The sequence below is a fragment of the Neoarius graeffei genome, chromosome 21, assembly GCF_027579695.1.
Source record: "Neoarius graeffei isolate fNeoGra1 chromosome 21, fNeoGra1.pri, whole genome shotgun sequence".
Taxonomy (NCBI): domain Eukaryota; kingdom Metazoa; phylum Chordata; class Actinopteri; order Siluriformes; family Ariidae; genus Neoarius; species Neoarius graeffei.
Window position 1 is genome coordinate 28,807,974 of NC_083589.1, and position 13,858 is coordinate 28,821,831.

The following is a 13,858-nucleotide window of genomic DNA, read 5'->3' on the forward strand; positions in this document are numbered from 1 at the left end:
GACAGAGAATATAAACAGCTGAGTTGCTCCAAGTGACCACTACATGATGTCATCACATATATCACCACTGCAGGAAGCCCATCTAACATTTTAAAGAAAATTCATTTTTCTCAAATACGATTTGGTCTCCAAAAATGAAAGTTTGACTTTTGAAAACTGTGACTACTTTTACTTAAAATAAGTTTGAGAATAAATCCGCTGGAGGATCCCTTTAAAAGGACAACCTGGCATCATTAGAACTTCCACTTTTTTTCTCCTTTTTCCAAAAACAAATGCACTTTGAGGTTGGGTGATAAATGGGGGGTACTAATGAGAATGTCTATATTCACTCAGGCCCTTTATTGTAGAAATTGTGCCCTGACTCTTGTAGTTTCTAATGAATCTGCTCATTGTTCATTCATTACAGGAAGGTGAGCCTCAGAGGAAACTCTAGAAACCTTCTGGAAGATGAAATTTAATGTTCCATCGCACAAATGACTACTTTGCTGAAACAAATGATACTGTCCTATGGCAACATTATGCTTCAATGGTTCTCATAAACAAATACTTCATAGACTCTCAAATGAGTGTCTCACCCACATTTCTGATGCCACCAAGCATTTCAAGAAATATTTCTGCATTCCTCTTCATTTCTGTTAGATTAAAGGAGAAAACCAGCTCTGCTATACTGCAGTAAATGTATGATGTATCCATTTATCCTTTTCTGAAAGGGGCATTTATTTCCATTCCATCAAATTCTGCTTCTTCAATTCAATTGATGCCATCATGCCATCACAATAGTAATATTAAAGCTTTGGCTAGTCTTATAAAGATAACAAAAACACACTACTCGAGTGCTTTAGACTAATTGACATTTGTTTCAAGTTTCCAAAGAGAAAAATACTTTGTGGGCAAAATCTTGACCTGATTTGATATTTTGATCTGATATCTGCCTGCAGTCTAATGCATATAAATCTTCAACAAATCCCTTTTGTGTTCTCTGTTGGATTGCAAGGTTCTGGCACCACAGGTTTGCATGCTAAAAAAATTCTTCTGAAACTAAAGATCTCTCAATAACAATTTACAAATGATAGCTTTGTCATATCCTTGACTTGCAAATGATGTCAAAGCAAAATAGAAACCCGGATGTTGGCCATGTTGGTGGATATACAAATGCGGGGTCAAGCGACATTCCAGACAAAACAGTCATGCGTGCGCAACTCTTTGTTTTTCCACTACTTTAGGCATTCTTTTAGCTATGCCATATATTTGTGCTGTATATGGTTGTGGTTACAACATTACTCGTGACTGTGGCATGTTCTGATTTTTCAGAATTCCATCCGTGATTCGGAAAAAGGGCGAGGAAACTGAGGCTTAGTACGGACAGGAGATGAGCACAGCTGAACAACATTGGCAGGGCTGATCTAACAGAAGCTAAAACCAAAAAAGTTTGTGTTTGCAGTAATCATTTTATCTCTGGTGAGATTCAAAAGCTTTCTCGATAATATCATGGAAGAATTTTATTTCGTGTTGCTAGAATTGCACTATAAAATGAGCGTTCTCTTGTCGTGGTTCACTCAGTTGTTGTTATAATTTTAACATATGTATTACCATTTCACTTCTAGGAGCACCAGCAAAATTATATGATAGAAACAATCCAGACTGGGCACCTACTCAGAACATGGGCTATGCTTCGTCCAAGGTTGGACTTGATTCTGCGGCAGTCAAACCAGATAGAATGCGATATCTGGGTACTTGATGGTCAGTAGAAGCATCTTATTTTCAGAAAAGTCTGACTTTTTTAAATAATATGGGTCAAAACCACATCTATCTATCTTCTTTTTGTATCAAATCTCTGCTTGACTGTTCAAATCGTGGTAATACTGATAAAATTCAGCATTGTTTACAGACACGCTTTCAGCGGCTGCCATCGTAGTTGCTTTGTATATCCACCATCATGGTGGATGCCATGACGTAGTACATTTTGATCACATGGTTGCAAGGCATCTATACATCCCTTATCATTAAAATGTACAAGAAGGCTGTGACCTATGATGACCTATGGTCATGAGCTTTGGGTAATGACCGAAAGGACAAGATCGCGGATACAAGCGGCCGAAATGAGTTTCCTTCGCAGGGTGGCTGGGCGCTCCCTTAGAGATAGGGTGAGAAGCACAGTCACTCGGGAGGAGCTCGGAGTAGAGCCGCTGCTGCTCCACATCGAGAGGAATCAGCTGAGGTGGCTCGGGCATCTTTTTCGGATGCCTCCTGGACGCCTCCCTGGGGAGGTGTTCCAGGCATGTCCCCCCGGGAGGAGGCCCCGGGGAAGACCCAGGACACGCTGGAGGGACTATGTCTCTCGGCTGGCCTGGGAACGCCTCGGTGTTCTTCCCGAGGAGCTGGCCGAGGTGTCTGGGGAAAGGGAAGTTTGGGCTTCCCTGCTTAGACTGCTGCCTCCGCGACCCGGTCCCGGATAAAGCGGAAGAAGACGAGACGAGAAGAAGGCTGTGCGAGTGTAGTCATCCTAGCAAAGTAGCTACAGTATGTAAGAATGCCAGTGATGAACTTCACAATGCTTTTGCTTGTCGAGACATTACACGGTGTCCACAATACACTACATCCTTCTAGCTAGTTTAAAAAGCTACGCTGATCAGTTTCGTTCTTGGTTTCTTGGACACGAAGAGGCTGAGTGAGTTCCTTGAATTTTTTTTCTGTTTTTTGTGGAGCAGAATTAGGTGGTTAGTTCTGATTGGTACCCAAGGCCACCTTTACCAAATACAGTCTCAGAAAATAAAAGTAGATTATTGTACCTTTAGGGGTAACAACAGCTTGTCACTGGTTCAGTACCCTCTAAGGTACTTATTTGTACCCTTTATATACTGCTTGGGAACATGTACAGTATGTACCTTTTTGGCCCTACCTTGAGGTCCAATTATGAGCCCTCGGGGGTACATTAGTGTAGACCAGTGGCAGCTGGTGGTCTTTGAAATAGGGGAAGCTCAGTTTTAGGTCCACATAAAATTTTTCAATTATTTGTTACTTGTCATTCATCAATTATTTGTCAATTTGTTATTTATATGTGAATTCTGCCATGTTCTACTCTAACTCTGCCAAATAAACTTAAGCGTACACATGAACTTAAGCATTCCTTGCTTTTCTCATGCCTTTTGTATGCCCTGTCAATGTTGGTCAAATCTCCAAAACCCAGTTTTGACCAAATAATCCATCCCTGGGACAGTCTCATTGGTCAAATCACTCCCAGTTAACCAGTTTACTTTGTCAGACCAAGTCAGCTGAAATGAGTGATGGTCTCCTTAATTTTTGAATTAAATTGATATCTTGGGCATTAATCTGCCCTGTTGTTTAATTTTGAGCCTCTTCTCATAAGGAAGAGAATCAAAATCAGTTCTTCTCCAAAATCAGGTTGACAATATTAGCACTGTTTGCCATTCCACACACACACACCGCGGACTTCTGCTACAACTCGGAGCTGTGTCACATTCAGAAGTTTGCCGATGACACAGCCATCATTGGGTGTATCAGTGACGACAGAGAGGAGGAGTATAGGAGCCTGGTGAGGGACTTTGCTGTGTGGTGCAACAGGAACCATCTGCAGCTCAACACCTCGAAGATCAAGGAGCTGGTCATTGACTTTGGGAGGTCCAGACCAAGGTCACGACCAGTTCTGATCGAGGGAGTCGAGGTGGAGGCAGTGGATTCCTACAAGTACCTCAGGCTGTGGCGGGACAGCAAGCTGGACTGGACTTGCAACACCAATCACTTATACAGGAAGGGACAGAGCAGGCTATACTTCCTTAGGAGGCTGCGGTCCTTTAACATCTGCAGGAAACTCCTGTGGATGTTCTATCAGTCCGTCATCGCCAGTGTCCTGTTTTACACCGTGGTGTGCTGGGGGGCAGCACATACAAGAAGGACACATCCAGGCTGGACAAACTGATCAGGCAGGCTGGCTCTGTGGTCGGCATGAAGCTAGACTCTCTGGTGACAGTGGCAGAGAAGAGGTCTATGGACAAACTGTTGAACATCATGGATGATGCCAGCCACCCTCTGCACACCATCATCAGCAACCAGAGGAGCCTGTTCAGTGACAGAATGCTCCTTCCCAAGTGCAGAACGAACAGACTCAAAAACTCCTTTGTCCCTCATGCCATCAGACTGTGAAACTCCTCTCTGGGGGGGAGGAGGGGTAACAGGAGGACAGAGGATGCGAAGGAGCAGTAGCCTAGCCTAACAATAAGCAATAATGGACAATGTGCAATATAAAGTGCAATATATCTTTCCTGCTGCATCCCCCCCTTTCCCCCTCTCCCCCCTTCCTCTCTTCCCCATATCTTATTCTTTTATATTTGTATATGTAAATACTTAATTTATTTTAATTTATCTAGAAGTTTTCTATATTTCTTTTCTCTGTTTATCTGTAATGATGCTGCTGGAATCTTAATTTCCCTGAGGGAACCCTCCCAAAGGGATCAGTAAAGTTTTATCTAATCTAATCTAATCTAATCTAATCTAATCTAATCTAATCTAATCTAATCTAATCTAATCTAATCTAATCTAATCTAATCTAATCTAATCTAACAGATAGCTGGCTAGATTTCCCCTCTATTGCCTGGCTTAAAATAAACAGCCTTTACTGAACAAAAATGAAAGCAAGTAACAAACTCAAACTCTATATGTATAGTTGTATTTACAGTATATACAAATGGAAATAGGAACTCTATATTGGTAGGAAAAGAATGAGAATGAGCAGCAGCTGGTCTCATGACTTCACCTGCCAACACACCATATGATGGACTGAGCTTGAATCCCTCCGATCAATATGACATAATTTTAAAACACTGTCAGACACTGTCAGTCAGATGACATTCAAAAGAGATTTGAGAGTTCCTCCAATCATTATACAGAAGCCCAGCGTCCAGTCCCACCTTACTGTCAGTGACTCTCCATAGACCCTCATTGAAGCCAGGCATCCGGAAATTACATTTTAAAAGCATATTGTCCAATAAATGTCTAGCTTTGCTGCATTAAGATCAAAGCATATCCCGTAGTGGCATTAAACTACAGAGACGCTGAGCATCAGTGGGTTTTCAATGGATCGTGCTTCTACAAGCTTCTATGGGGGGGGAGAAGAAAAAAAAATCAATCACGTTATCAGATCATGATGACCAGCGAGAAATAACTGCTGAGCGAACTAACCAAGCACTTTCTAGCACAAACTACTGATTTGGAATAAGAGAGTTAAGTAGTGTAAATACATATTTAACAGACAAACTTTTCCATGACATTTTACACAAAGCTGGGCTTCCCTTGTAGTCTTAGAGCAGTTGCCTCTGGTGTAGATTGTACCTTGGGGGACAGAAATGGAGTCCTACTGTACCCCTATTTCTGACAGTGCATAGAGGCTTTGCACCATCACATGACCCCATAGCAATGGTAACTAGGGCACCATGATAGGGGGCACACTTGTAGTGCTCCATTCAGACGAGTTAGTTGTTATTGATCAGTATGGGAAGGTTTTGCTGTGGTTTTGGATGTGCAAATCATTTTGAACTAAACAAAGGCATCAGATTTTTTTAAACTTGCCAAAAGTAATTCATGATTAGGGGAAAAAGCTAGATCTAAATGTCAAAGGGAAAAATGGGGGGGGGGGGGGGTATTCTGCAGGACTCTGTGTCAAATGGAGAAGTCAAAAACCCTATGGTATGCTCACTTCATCTCCATGAAGGTCTCATCTCATCTCATCAGAGGTGGAAAAACTGGATTGACAAAGTAAAAGTCCTGCTTAGGTTTTCCTTCTGCCTGTGCTCTCAACACAGGTGATTTCACCAATTAGCTCATCAACCTGGCTTAGGGGATGTGGTAATTAGGATCAGCTGGTTCATTGAATTGGCTGGAGCAAAAATGTGGCAGGGTTTTTACTTTCTGCACCCAGGTTTTTCCACCTCTGCATCTCATTATCTCTAGCCGCTTTATCCTGTTCTACAGGGTCGCAGGCAAGCTGGAGCCTATCCCAACTGACTACGGGCAAAAGGCGGGGTACACCCTGGACAAGTCGCCAGGTCATCACAGGGCTGACACAGAGACACAGACAACCATTCACACTCACATTCACACCTACGGTCAATTTAGAGTCACCAGTTAACCTAACCTGCATGTCTTTGGACTGTGGGGGAAACCGGAGCACCCGGAGGAAACCCACACGGACACGGGGAGAACATGCAAACTCCGCACAGAAAGGCCCTCGCCGGCCACGGGGCTCGAACCTGGACCTTCTTGCTGTGAGGCGACAGCACTAACCACTACACCACCGTGCCGCCTTCCATGAAGGTAAGAATTAAAAAAATAAATAAATAAAAATTTTACAACTACAGCAAGGTGCTCATTCTTATCCAGTGAAAATAACATGAGCAACAACACACTGGCTCTGCAGAGCCGATATTACCGGTCCCAGACCAGGTGTCTTAGACAGTAAGTTTTCAGAACATTACGCTGCCATCACAAACTAAGGCATTTCAGCTGATCGTACATGGCGCGCATGTAAATTCATGGGAGACGCCATCTTAGAACTATGACGCACCCTCTAATTACTTGGTGCACGAATGGCGCGATAAACGTTACATTTTTGGCATTCCAACTCGTTTAACTTATACAACAGCAGCTACATTCCTGCAGATTACAGTGATAACTTCAAAATTATTCTCTCGTTCACCTTAGCAGAACTGGTTTCATTTCAAGCATTAGCATCCAATCGCAGGAGACTAATATTCACAGAAGTTCCAAAAATAATGACTACACAAAAGTAATATTCCCCTACAATGATCTCTGCATCTTCCTAAATGCCTTAACAGTTACCCAAGGTACCCTATATGTCGTATTTTATGAGATTACCCACCTGAAATGAGTGACAGGATTAAGAGACAGCCAGACACAGGTTTGTGTGTTAGATGTTCTGATGAATTCTTTAATTTGCTTCACTTTTCACCATCAAAACCAAAGGCTTTTCCCCATCACTACTGGCATATCACCATCTTCAGGTGCGGCGTGTAACTAGCACAGAAAAGCTTAAATCTCATTGAAAAGGGTATTAGACTGTTAGTCATACTAAGTTAGGAAGGAAATCTCATCTCATCTCATTATCTCTAGCCGCTTTATCCTTCTACAGGGTCGCAGGCAAGCTGGAGCCTATCCCAGCTGACTACGGGCGAAAGGCGGGGTACACCCTGGACAAGTCGCCAGGTCATCACAGGGCTGACACATAGACACAGACAACCATTCACACTCATACCTACGGTCAATTTAGAGTCACCAGTTAACCTAACCTGCAAGTCTTTGGACTATGGGGGAAACCGGAGCACCCGGAGGAAACCCACGCGGAAAGGGGGAGAACATGCAAACTCCGCACAGAAAGGCCCTCGCCGGCCACGGGGCTCAAACCTGGACCTTCTTGCTGTGAGGCGACAGTGCTAACCACTACACCACCGTGCTGCCGGAAGGAAATCAGAATAATAATTTAAAAAAAAAACATATATAGGGGTGTCTTATTCTATTCTGCAATTTCATTGTATACCTGATGTGCAATGACAATAAAGATTCTATTCTATTCTGATTAATTACCAGCCCACTACACCGACCTCAGTGTAAATGCACCGAGATGCATTTACATTCGGGGATCCTTGGGAGCGCATTGTGCTTGTGTTCGGGACCCAGTCATTATGGGAAACACCTGATACTGATTTGAGCCCAATCAGCGCGTGCATATAAGGACACAGAGGCTTTGTGAAGTATTATCATTATCATGTTTGTTTCTCGCCATGTTTATGACTCTGTTTTCAGTTTTGTTTTGTTTTTGTAAATATCATGCCTGCTAATAAACACCTTTCCTGCACTTAGACCCATCTACCACCGCATATCTGACAGAATACCTTATATGCGTGCACTGATTGCACTCAAATCGGTATCAGGTGTTTCCCATAATGACTGGGTCCCAAGTGCGCGCACAACACGCTCCAAAGGATCCCTGAATGTAAAGGCACCTCAGTGAAAGCGGCTCTGCAGAGTTGCCATGTTTTTGCTCATGTTCACTTCACTGGATAAGAATGAGCACCTTGCTGCAGTTGTGAAATTATTATTCTTTTTTAAAACTCTTACCTTCGTGGAAATGAAGCGAGCATACCATTGGATTTTTGACCTCTCCGTTCGACACAGAGTCCCTGCCGAATGCCCCCCTCCCATTTTTCCCTTCTACATTTAAAAATCTCTCTAGTTTTTTCCCCCGATGATGAATTACTTTTGGTAAATTAAAAAATCTGATGTCTTTGTTTAGTTCAAAATGATTTGCACATCCAAACACACAGCAAAACCTTCCCATACTGATCAATAACAACTAACTCGTCTGAATGGAGCACTACAAGTGTGCCCCCTGTCATGGTGCCCTAGTTACCATTGTTATGGGGTCATGTGATGGTGCAAAGCTTCTATTGCACTTGCAACTCAAATTGGCCATAAGAATAGTTGAAAAAAGGAAATTCAGAAACCTTCTAACTGAAAAAAAAAAACAAATAAATAAAAAGAAAAATTTAACCTAATGACTTACTGTATCTAATGTATGTTCTTTTGCAGTTGTTGATAAATTCACCGCAGTTAGAAGATAATTATAAAAATCGTTTTATTGTCTGGGGCTTTAAGAGACTAAGTTCCAATTCATTATTCGGTGATTAGTTGCATTGTGTCAGAGACAACAAACTTGTGCAAAGAAAGATTAGTGGAAAATGGAACCAGTGAAATGGTGACAGATGAAGATCCCTTTTCAACAGGGAACCTCAGCAAGGAAGTGACCACTGAAACTGAATTTAATACCTTGCAGTGTAACTGGCACCAAACAATAGGGTTCTAAATATGAATTATTTATCGTTAAACCAACACATCTCTGCTTAGTGTCTGAAGGTGTCTGTTAAAGGATGTTAGTACCTCAGAAAAGTTATCCTTCTGTACAATTCTGATTGTGTTGTATCTGGGAAGAACTTGCCTGTTTTTTTAGAGACCCATATGATGGTCTCAGCTGATATGTGACTGGTGTTTCCCATTGCTAGGGTCAATGGGATCTGCCACTGGAAACTAAGAGAGACAGAGAGGTAGAGAAGTGTTAGCATCATTCCTGATTGTAGATTGATTTTGAAACAACAACAGAGAAAGAAGTCAAAAAGAAGGAACTTCAGATGTAGATCAGTAATCATGATACAATATACAGTATAGCCTTAAGCTGATAAACCTGGAGGTTGTTACAAATCTGAATGGAAAACAAGATCACGTCACATTATAGGTTGTAAGATATGATATGCATAGACAGTGAGTACCTTTCATGAAGAAGCCCTTCTGTGTCTGTGCATCTCAAGCCCATCACATCCTTTCAAACTCTGCCTGATGGTTGTTATGCACATGTATAGTACTATTCTCTGTCAAAATGGCAACCACTCAGATGGTCATGGTCTGCTGCCTGCCAAAGCTAATTACATCGAACAAAAAGACCCACCAGAGAGTAATTGATGTCATTACAGCAAAGTAAATGTCCTGTAGAGTCAGATAATATTCAGCTTTTCATCCCTCTGAAGAAAGACCCTTCATTATGGAACCATAATGATGTACACCATACATGCAAGTATGATATAAAGAACATATAGGGATCATTCTAAAATTTGGGGCACATTTCACGTCTCCGAGATAAACCTTTTGTTATTTTCCACAAAATAAATCTTTATTCAGTCAGTTTTGAACAAGAATCTAAATTATGACAAACTTTCACCAATAGCAATGCTTGATGTACATTTTAGACCCAATTTATCCATAAAACATTAACTAAATGGCTCCCACCCCTACCCCCACATTATTGGCTGTCTTCAACTACTGAGTCATACATTCAACTTGAATAAACATGAAGTGATTCAGTCTAACAATCTGTTTTCTGGGGCTTATTCTATTAACTGTTATAAAATCAGTTGCATAGAAAGTCTATTTTCTGTATTATGTGAAATTTCAGTAATAAAAACATATATATTTTTATCCATCCCAATGGTCTTGTCAACTCTTTGTGGGAAAATCCACAGACTTTTAATAATATGCATGACACCTGCACAGAGTGATGTCACTTCCTCTGGCGGGAAACTTCAGAAGGGCAGTGAGGTATGTCATGTTTCTTCTATCATTAATTTGAACAAAATGTTGATACACCAACAGTAGATTACTTATTCATCAAATCTGTTATTGCGATATTGGAGTGAATCTCTCACTCATTAAAAAAAATAATAATTAAAATCCGTAAAATTCTGTTTTTATACATGCCGCATGGTTGCTCGTTTGAGGTTAGCATGTGGAGTTAAGACACAAAATGGTGGGGCATGTCAACTGTTATCATTAAACTAGGCAATCCTAGTTTAACAAACAGAGTTGATGGCAACTAAGAGTCAACACTTGAAATGTTCCCGCAATGATAGAATGGATAATTAGCATCAGGTTTAAATCTTAGTTTGAAGGGAATCACATAGTCATTGTCTCATTAAAAAAAAGCACAACTTAAAAATCTCAATTTTCATGAACATGAAAAATAAATAATAAAAATGACATTTATGGGGTCATGAATGGGCCTAGCAAGATGATTGACCATTGATCACCACATTTATCAATGTTTGAGAATTAAATGGCAACAAATATGTACATTTGATTGCAGTTTACATAACCTTTAAATGGAAAAGTTGTGGTTTTTGAGTAGTAGGAATGGTCATTGATGTTTTATTAAAGTGGTGGGAATTTAGCTGAAGCCTGGCAATGCTTGCTACAAAGTTCTGCGAGCTATTCTTTAAAGTTCAACATTAAAGTAAAAACCTTGTACAACTTTTTTTTTTCTTTTTTGTTGCAGGATTCATATGCATACACCTCGTCAGAAGCTTTCATGGCAACTTTTTTTTTTTTCAGCTGCATCCCAGTCCCTGAAGCTTGGAATCTTTCTATATTAAAAAAAAAAGAAAAACTTGCCATGCATTATCTGTTCAATCCAAATACTGTATTCATGCTTGGTTACACCCCAATGCACATCTTAGAAGTGCTACAACTTTTGTCAATAAAAGTTCCTCACTGTCTCACCAAGTGCAAAGCTGTAGAAGGTGAAACAACCTCAGTAATTGTTATTGTTAATATTTAATTATATACTTACGAGATATTACTGTAGACCTACATTTTTTCCCCTCCTTATGTTTCCTAACTTCATTGCTGCCATAGCAACAATTATCACTAACAATGATTACTGATGATAAAGTCAAAATCCTTGATTCTGATCCAAAGGTCCCCATAAAACAGCAAAGGTAATGGAAGAGATATAATACAGCTCCTGCACTGATACTCCTCTTGTCATTTCAGACATCTTGCCATTACACGAATCTTACCTCTTTGGTCTAAAGGCCTGAAACATTCCTAGGATACACTAAACCTACATTGATGAGCATTAAAAAAAAACCTTGCCTAAAAAGAACAGATTTAATATAGCACTCATCAGCTCTTCACTTGGAGAACAAACTACAATTTGAAAGTCTGATAATTCATAAAACCTGGGCATGTATCAACTGCAGATATCACACGTATATCACACATGTATGGCCAAAGGTTTGTTGACACCGGACCATCAGACCCATATGTGGGTCTTCCCTACACTGTTGCCATAAATAATGCACGGATGCCATGTTGTCTCTATATGCTACAGCATTACAATTTCCCTTCACCCAAACCTGTTCCAGCATGACAATGCTTCTGTGCACAAAGTGAGCTCCATGAAGACATAGTTTGCCAAAGTTGGAGTGGAAGAACTCAAGTGTCCTTCACAGAACCCTGACTGAACTCAACCCCACTGAACACCATTGGGATGAACTGGAACACCGACTGCACCCCAGATCTCTTCACTCAATGTCAGTATCTGATCTCACTAATGCTCTTGTTGCTGAATGATCACAAATCCCCACAGCCACACCCCAAAATCTAGTGGAAATCCTTCCCTGAAGAGTGGAGCTTACTATTCTTCATGTGCACGTGATGTCATGCTTATTTTCCAAACCGTAAGTCCGCCATTTTGGATGATAACAACCACCAAGATAGTGGTGCTTCACGTATGAGCTGCTGCAACGCTTCGTGATTTTCTATTGATTTCTTTGCCTTTGAAGAAAGACAATGCCTCCTCTGCGTGCAGGATATAATTGTGGTAATAATAATTATTATTAAAAATAATTAAAAACGGCGACAAAACAGATGAACTGTCGAGAGAACGCTGTGCATATCCTGTGGTTCAAAAACATTCATCGTAAGGACTTAGCTGAGGAAAAAGCTCATTACACCCACATGTGTGCTTGGTGACCACTTTATATCTGGTAAGAGTTTGTTGCTAATTAAAGCTATGTTTTCTGCTGATTAAATGGAACTTTTGAGCTTTAGCGCGAATGCTCTGCTTCCCACCTTGCAGGAGCACTGGCAAACCTACACGATAAAACAAATCCAGATCAGGCACCAACACTCAAATTAGGACATGATAAGATCAAGATGAAAACTCATCTCACAATATTGAGAAGCAACAGGAGAAATGAAAGATCTGCCAAGAAAGCCAGATCAAAAGCAGTGCAAACCTGAGTGAGTTTGGAGACACAAGGAGAACACTGTGGGTCAACTTTGCCAGGTGAGAGATTAGCGATGCTGTTCCAGTAACCTAGTAACTTTGGTTTACTTATGCACTTTTTTTGTTTGTTGTTGTTGAATGAGAGAGTTCAAAATATCAGGATATTCAATTGGTGGTAATTAGGCTAAATCCTCTGTATAATCGGACGGCTTTAACATATATGGGTCAAAGCCACAAATTTCAATTTTTTTCTCTGAATCTTGACTTGGCAGAGGACTACATAGAATCATATTTCGAGAAAGTTGGAGATGCATCACAGTTATTGTTCGCACGAGATGGCATTTTGGATTTGTATATTATCCAACATGGCGGCGGATGCATATGTCACACTATTTCGTCTTGTGGTTGCACATGAAGAATAACAGCAAATGGAGGACTAAATCTGGAATGAGCTGTTCAACAGATGAGTACCATGGTTAGATGTCCACATATTTTTGGCCATATGGTGTATGTGTAACTGGCTGATCCTTGAGTACCCCACTATCAACTTGTGTTGAGCTCCAGCAAATCATGGTAAAGTTTAATGCAATTTTGCTTCAGTAACAGGTGCTGGTGTGGTCTAACAGCTAGTTGAACATAATGAGATCTGCACAGATCTCTGCCTCACTCACCTGGAGCGTGGAGCTAACGTAATTAACGGGAGTAGCTGCATCACCCCCATTACAGTCATGCTGCTCGGCGGGTGACAAGGAAATCAATTTGTGGCTCCGACCTCTAATTCGATTTAGTTATCTATTTTCTCCATGACTGCAGCTGGGGACGTGATCTCCTTTGCAAACACAAGACGGTGGCATTATCATATAAACGAGAGATGGTTGTTTTAGAATGGTACCAGTTAACAACAAGCCAAGTGATGTGATTCTAATTAATCTCCAGTCTCGAATAATTTGTGTCAGGAACCGCAATGCATGCTACCTGACCATCCTGTGATGAATTATAAATTGATTGTCTCGACAATCTCTTCCTTTTTAATTACTTCCATTTACTCTCACACTGGCACTCTTGAATGAATGAGGTTCTCTAAATTGCTCAGATATTAAAACATCACGTGCAACTACAGAGGATGAGCATCTGCTTAATCGAAGAGACCACATGCTGAATGTTAAATGATCACACTTAACATTCCATCTGCTGAGGAAATTTGGAACAAGC

The 13,858-nt window shown here is 40.9% G+C and overlaps 1 protein-coding gene across 2 annotated transcripts in view; it reads right to left on the minus strand.

Moving 5' to 3' along the window:
- LOC132869647 (thyrotropin-releasing hormone-degrading ectoenzyme-like) overlaps positions 1–13,858 on the minus strand; it is a 520,051-nt gene that overhangs the window by 104,018 nt on the left and 402,175 nt on the right. For both annotated transcript variants that reach the window (XM_060902939.1, XM_060902940.1), the window contains one exon: positions 9,026–9,114. In XM_060902939.1, the coding sequence (XP_060758922.1) occupies positions 9,026–9,114 (89 nt within the window). The remainder of the gene's footprint in view (positions 1–9,025; positions 9,115–13,858) is intronic.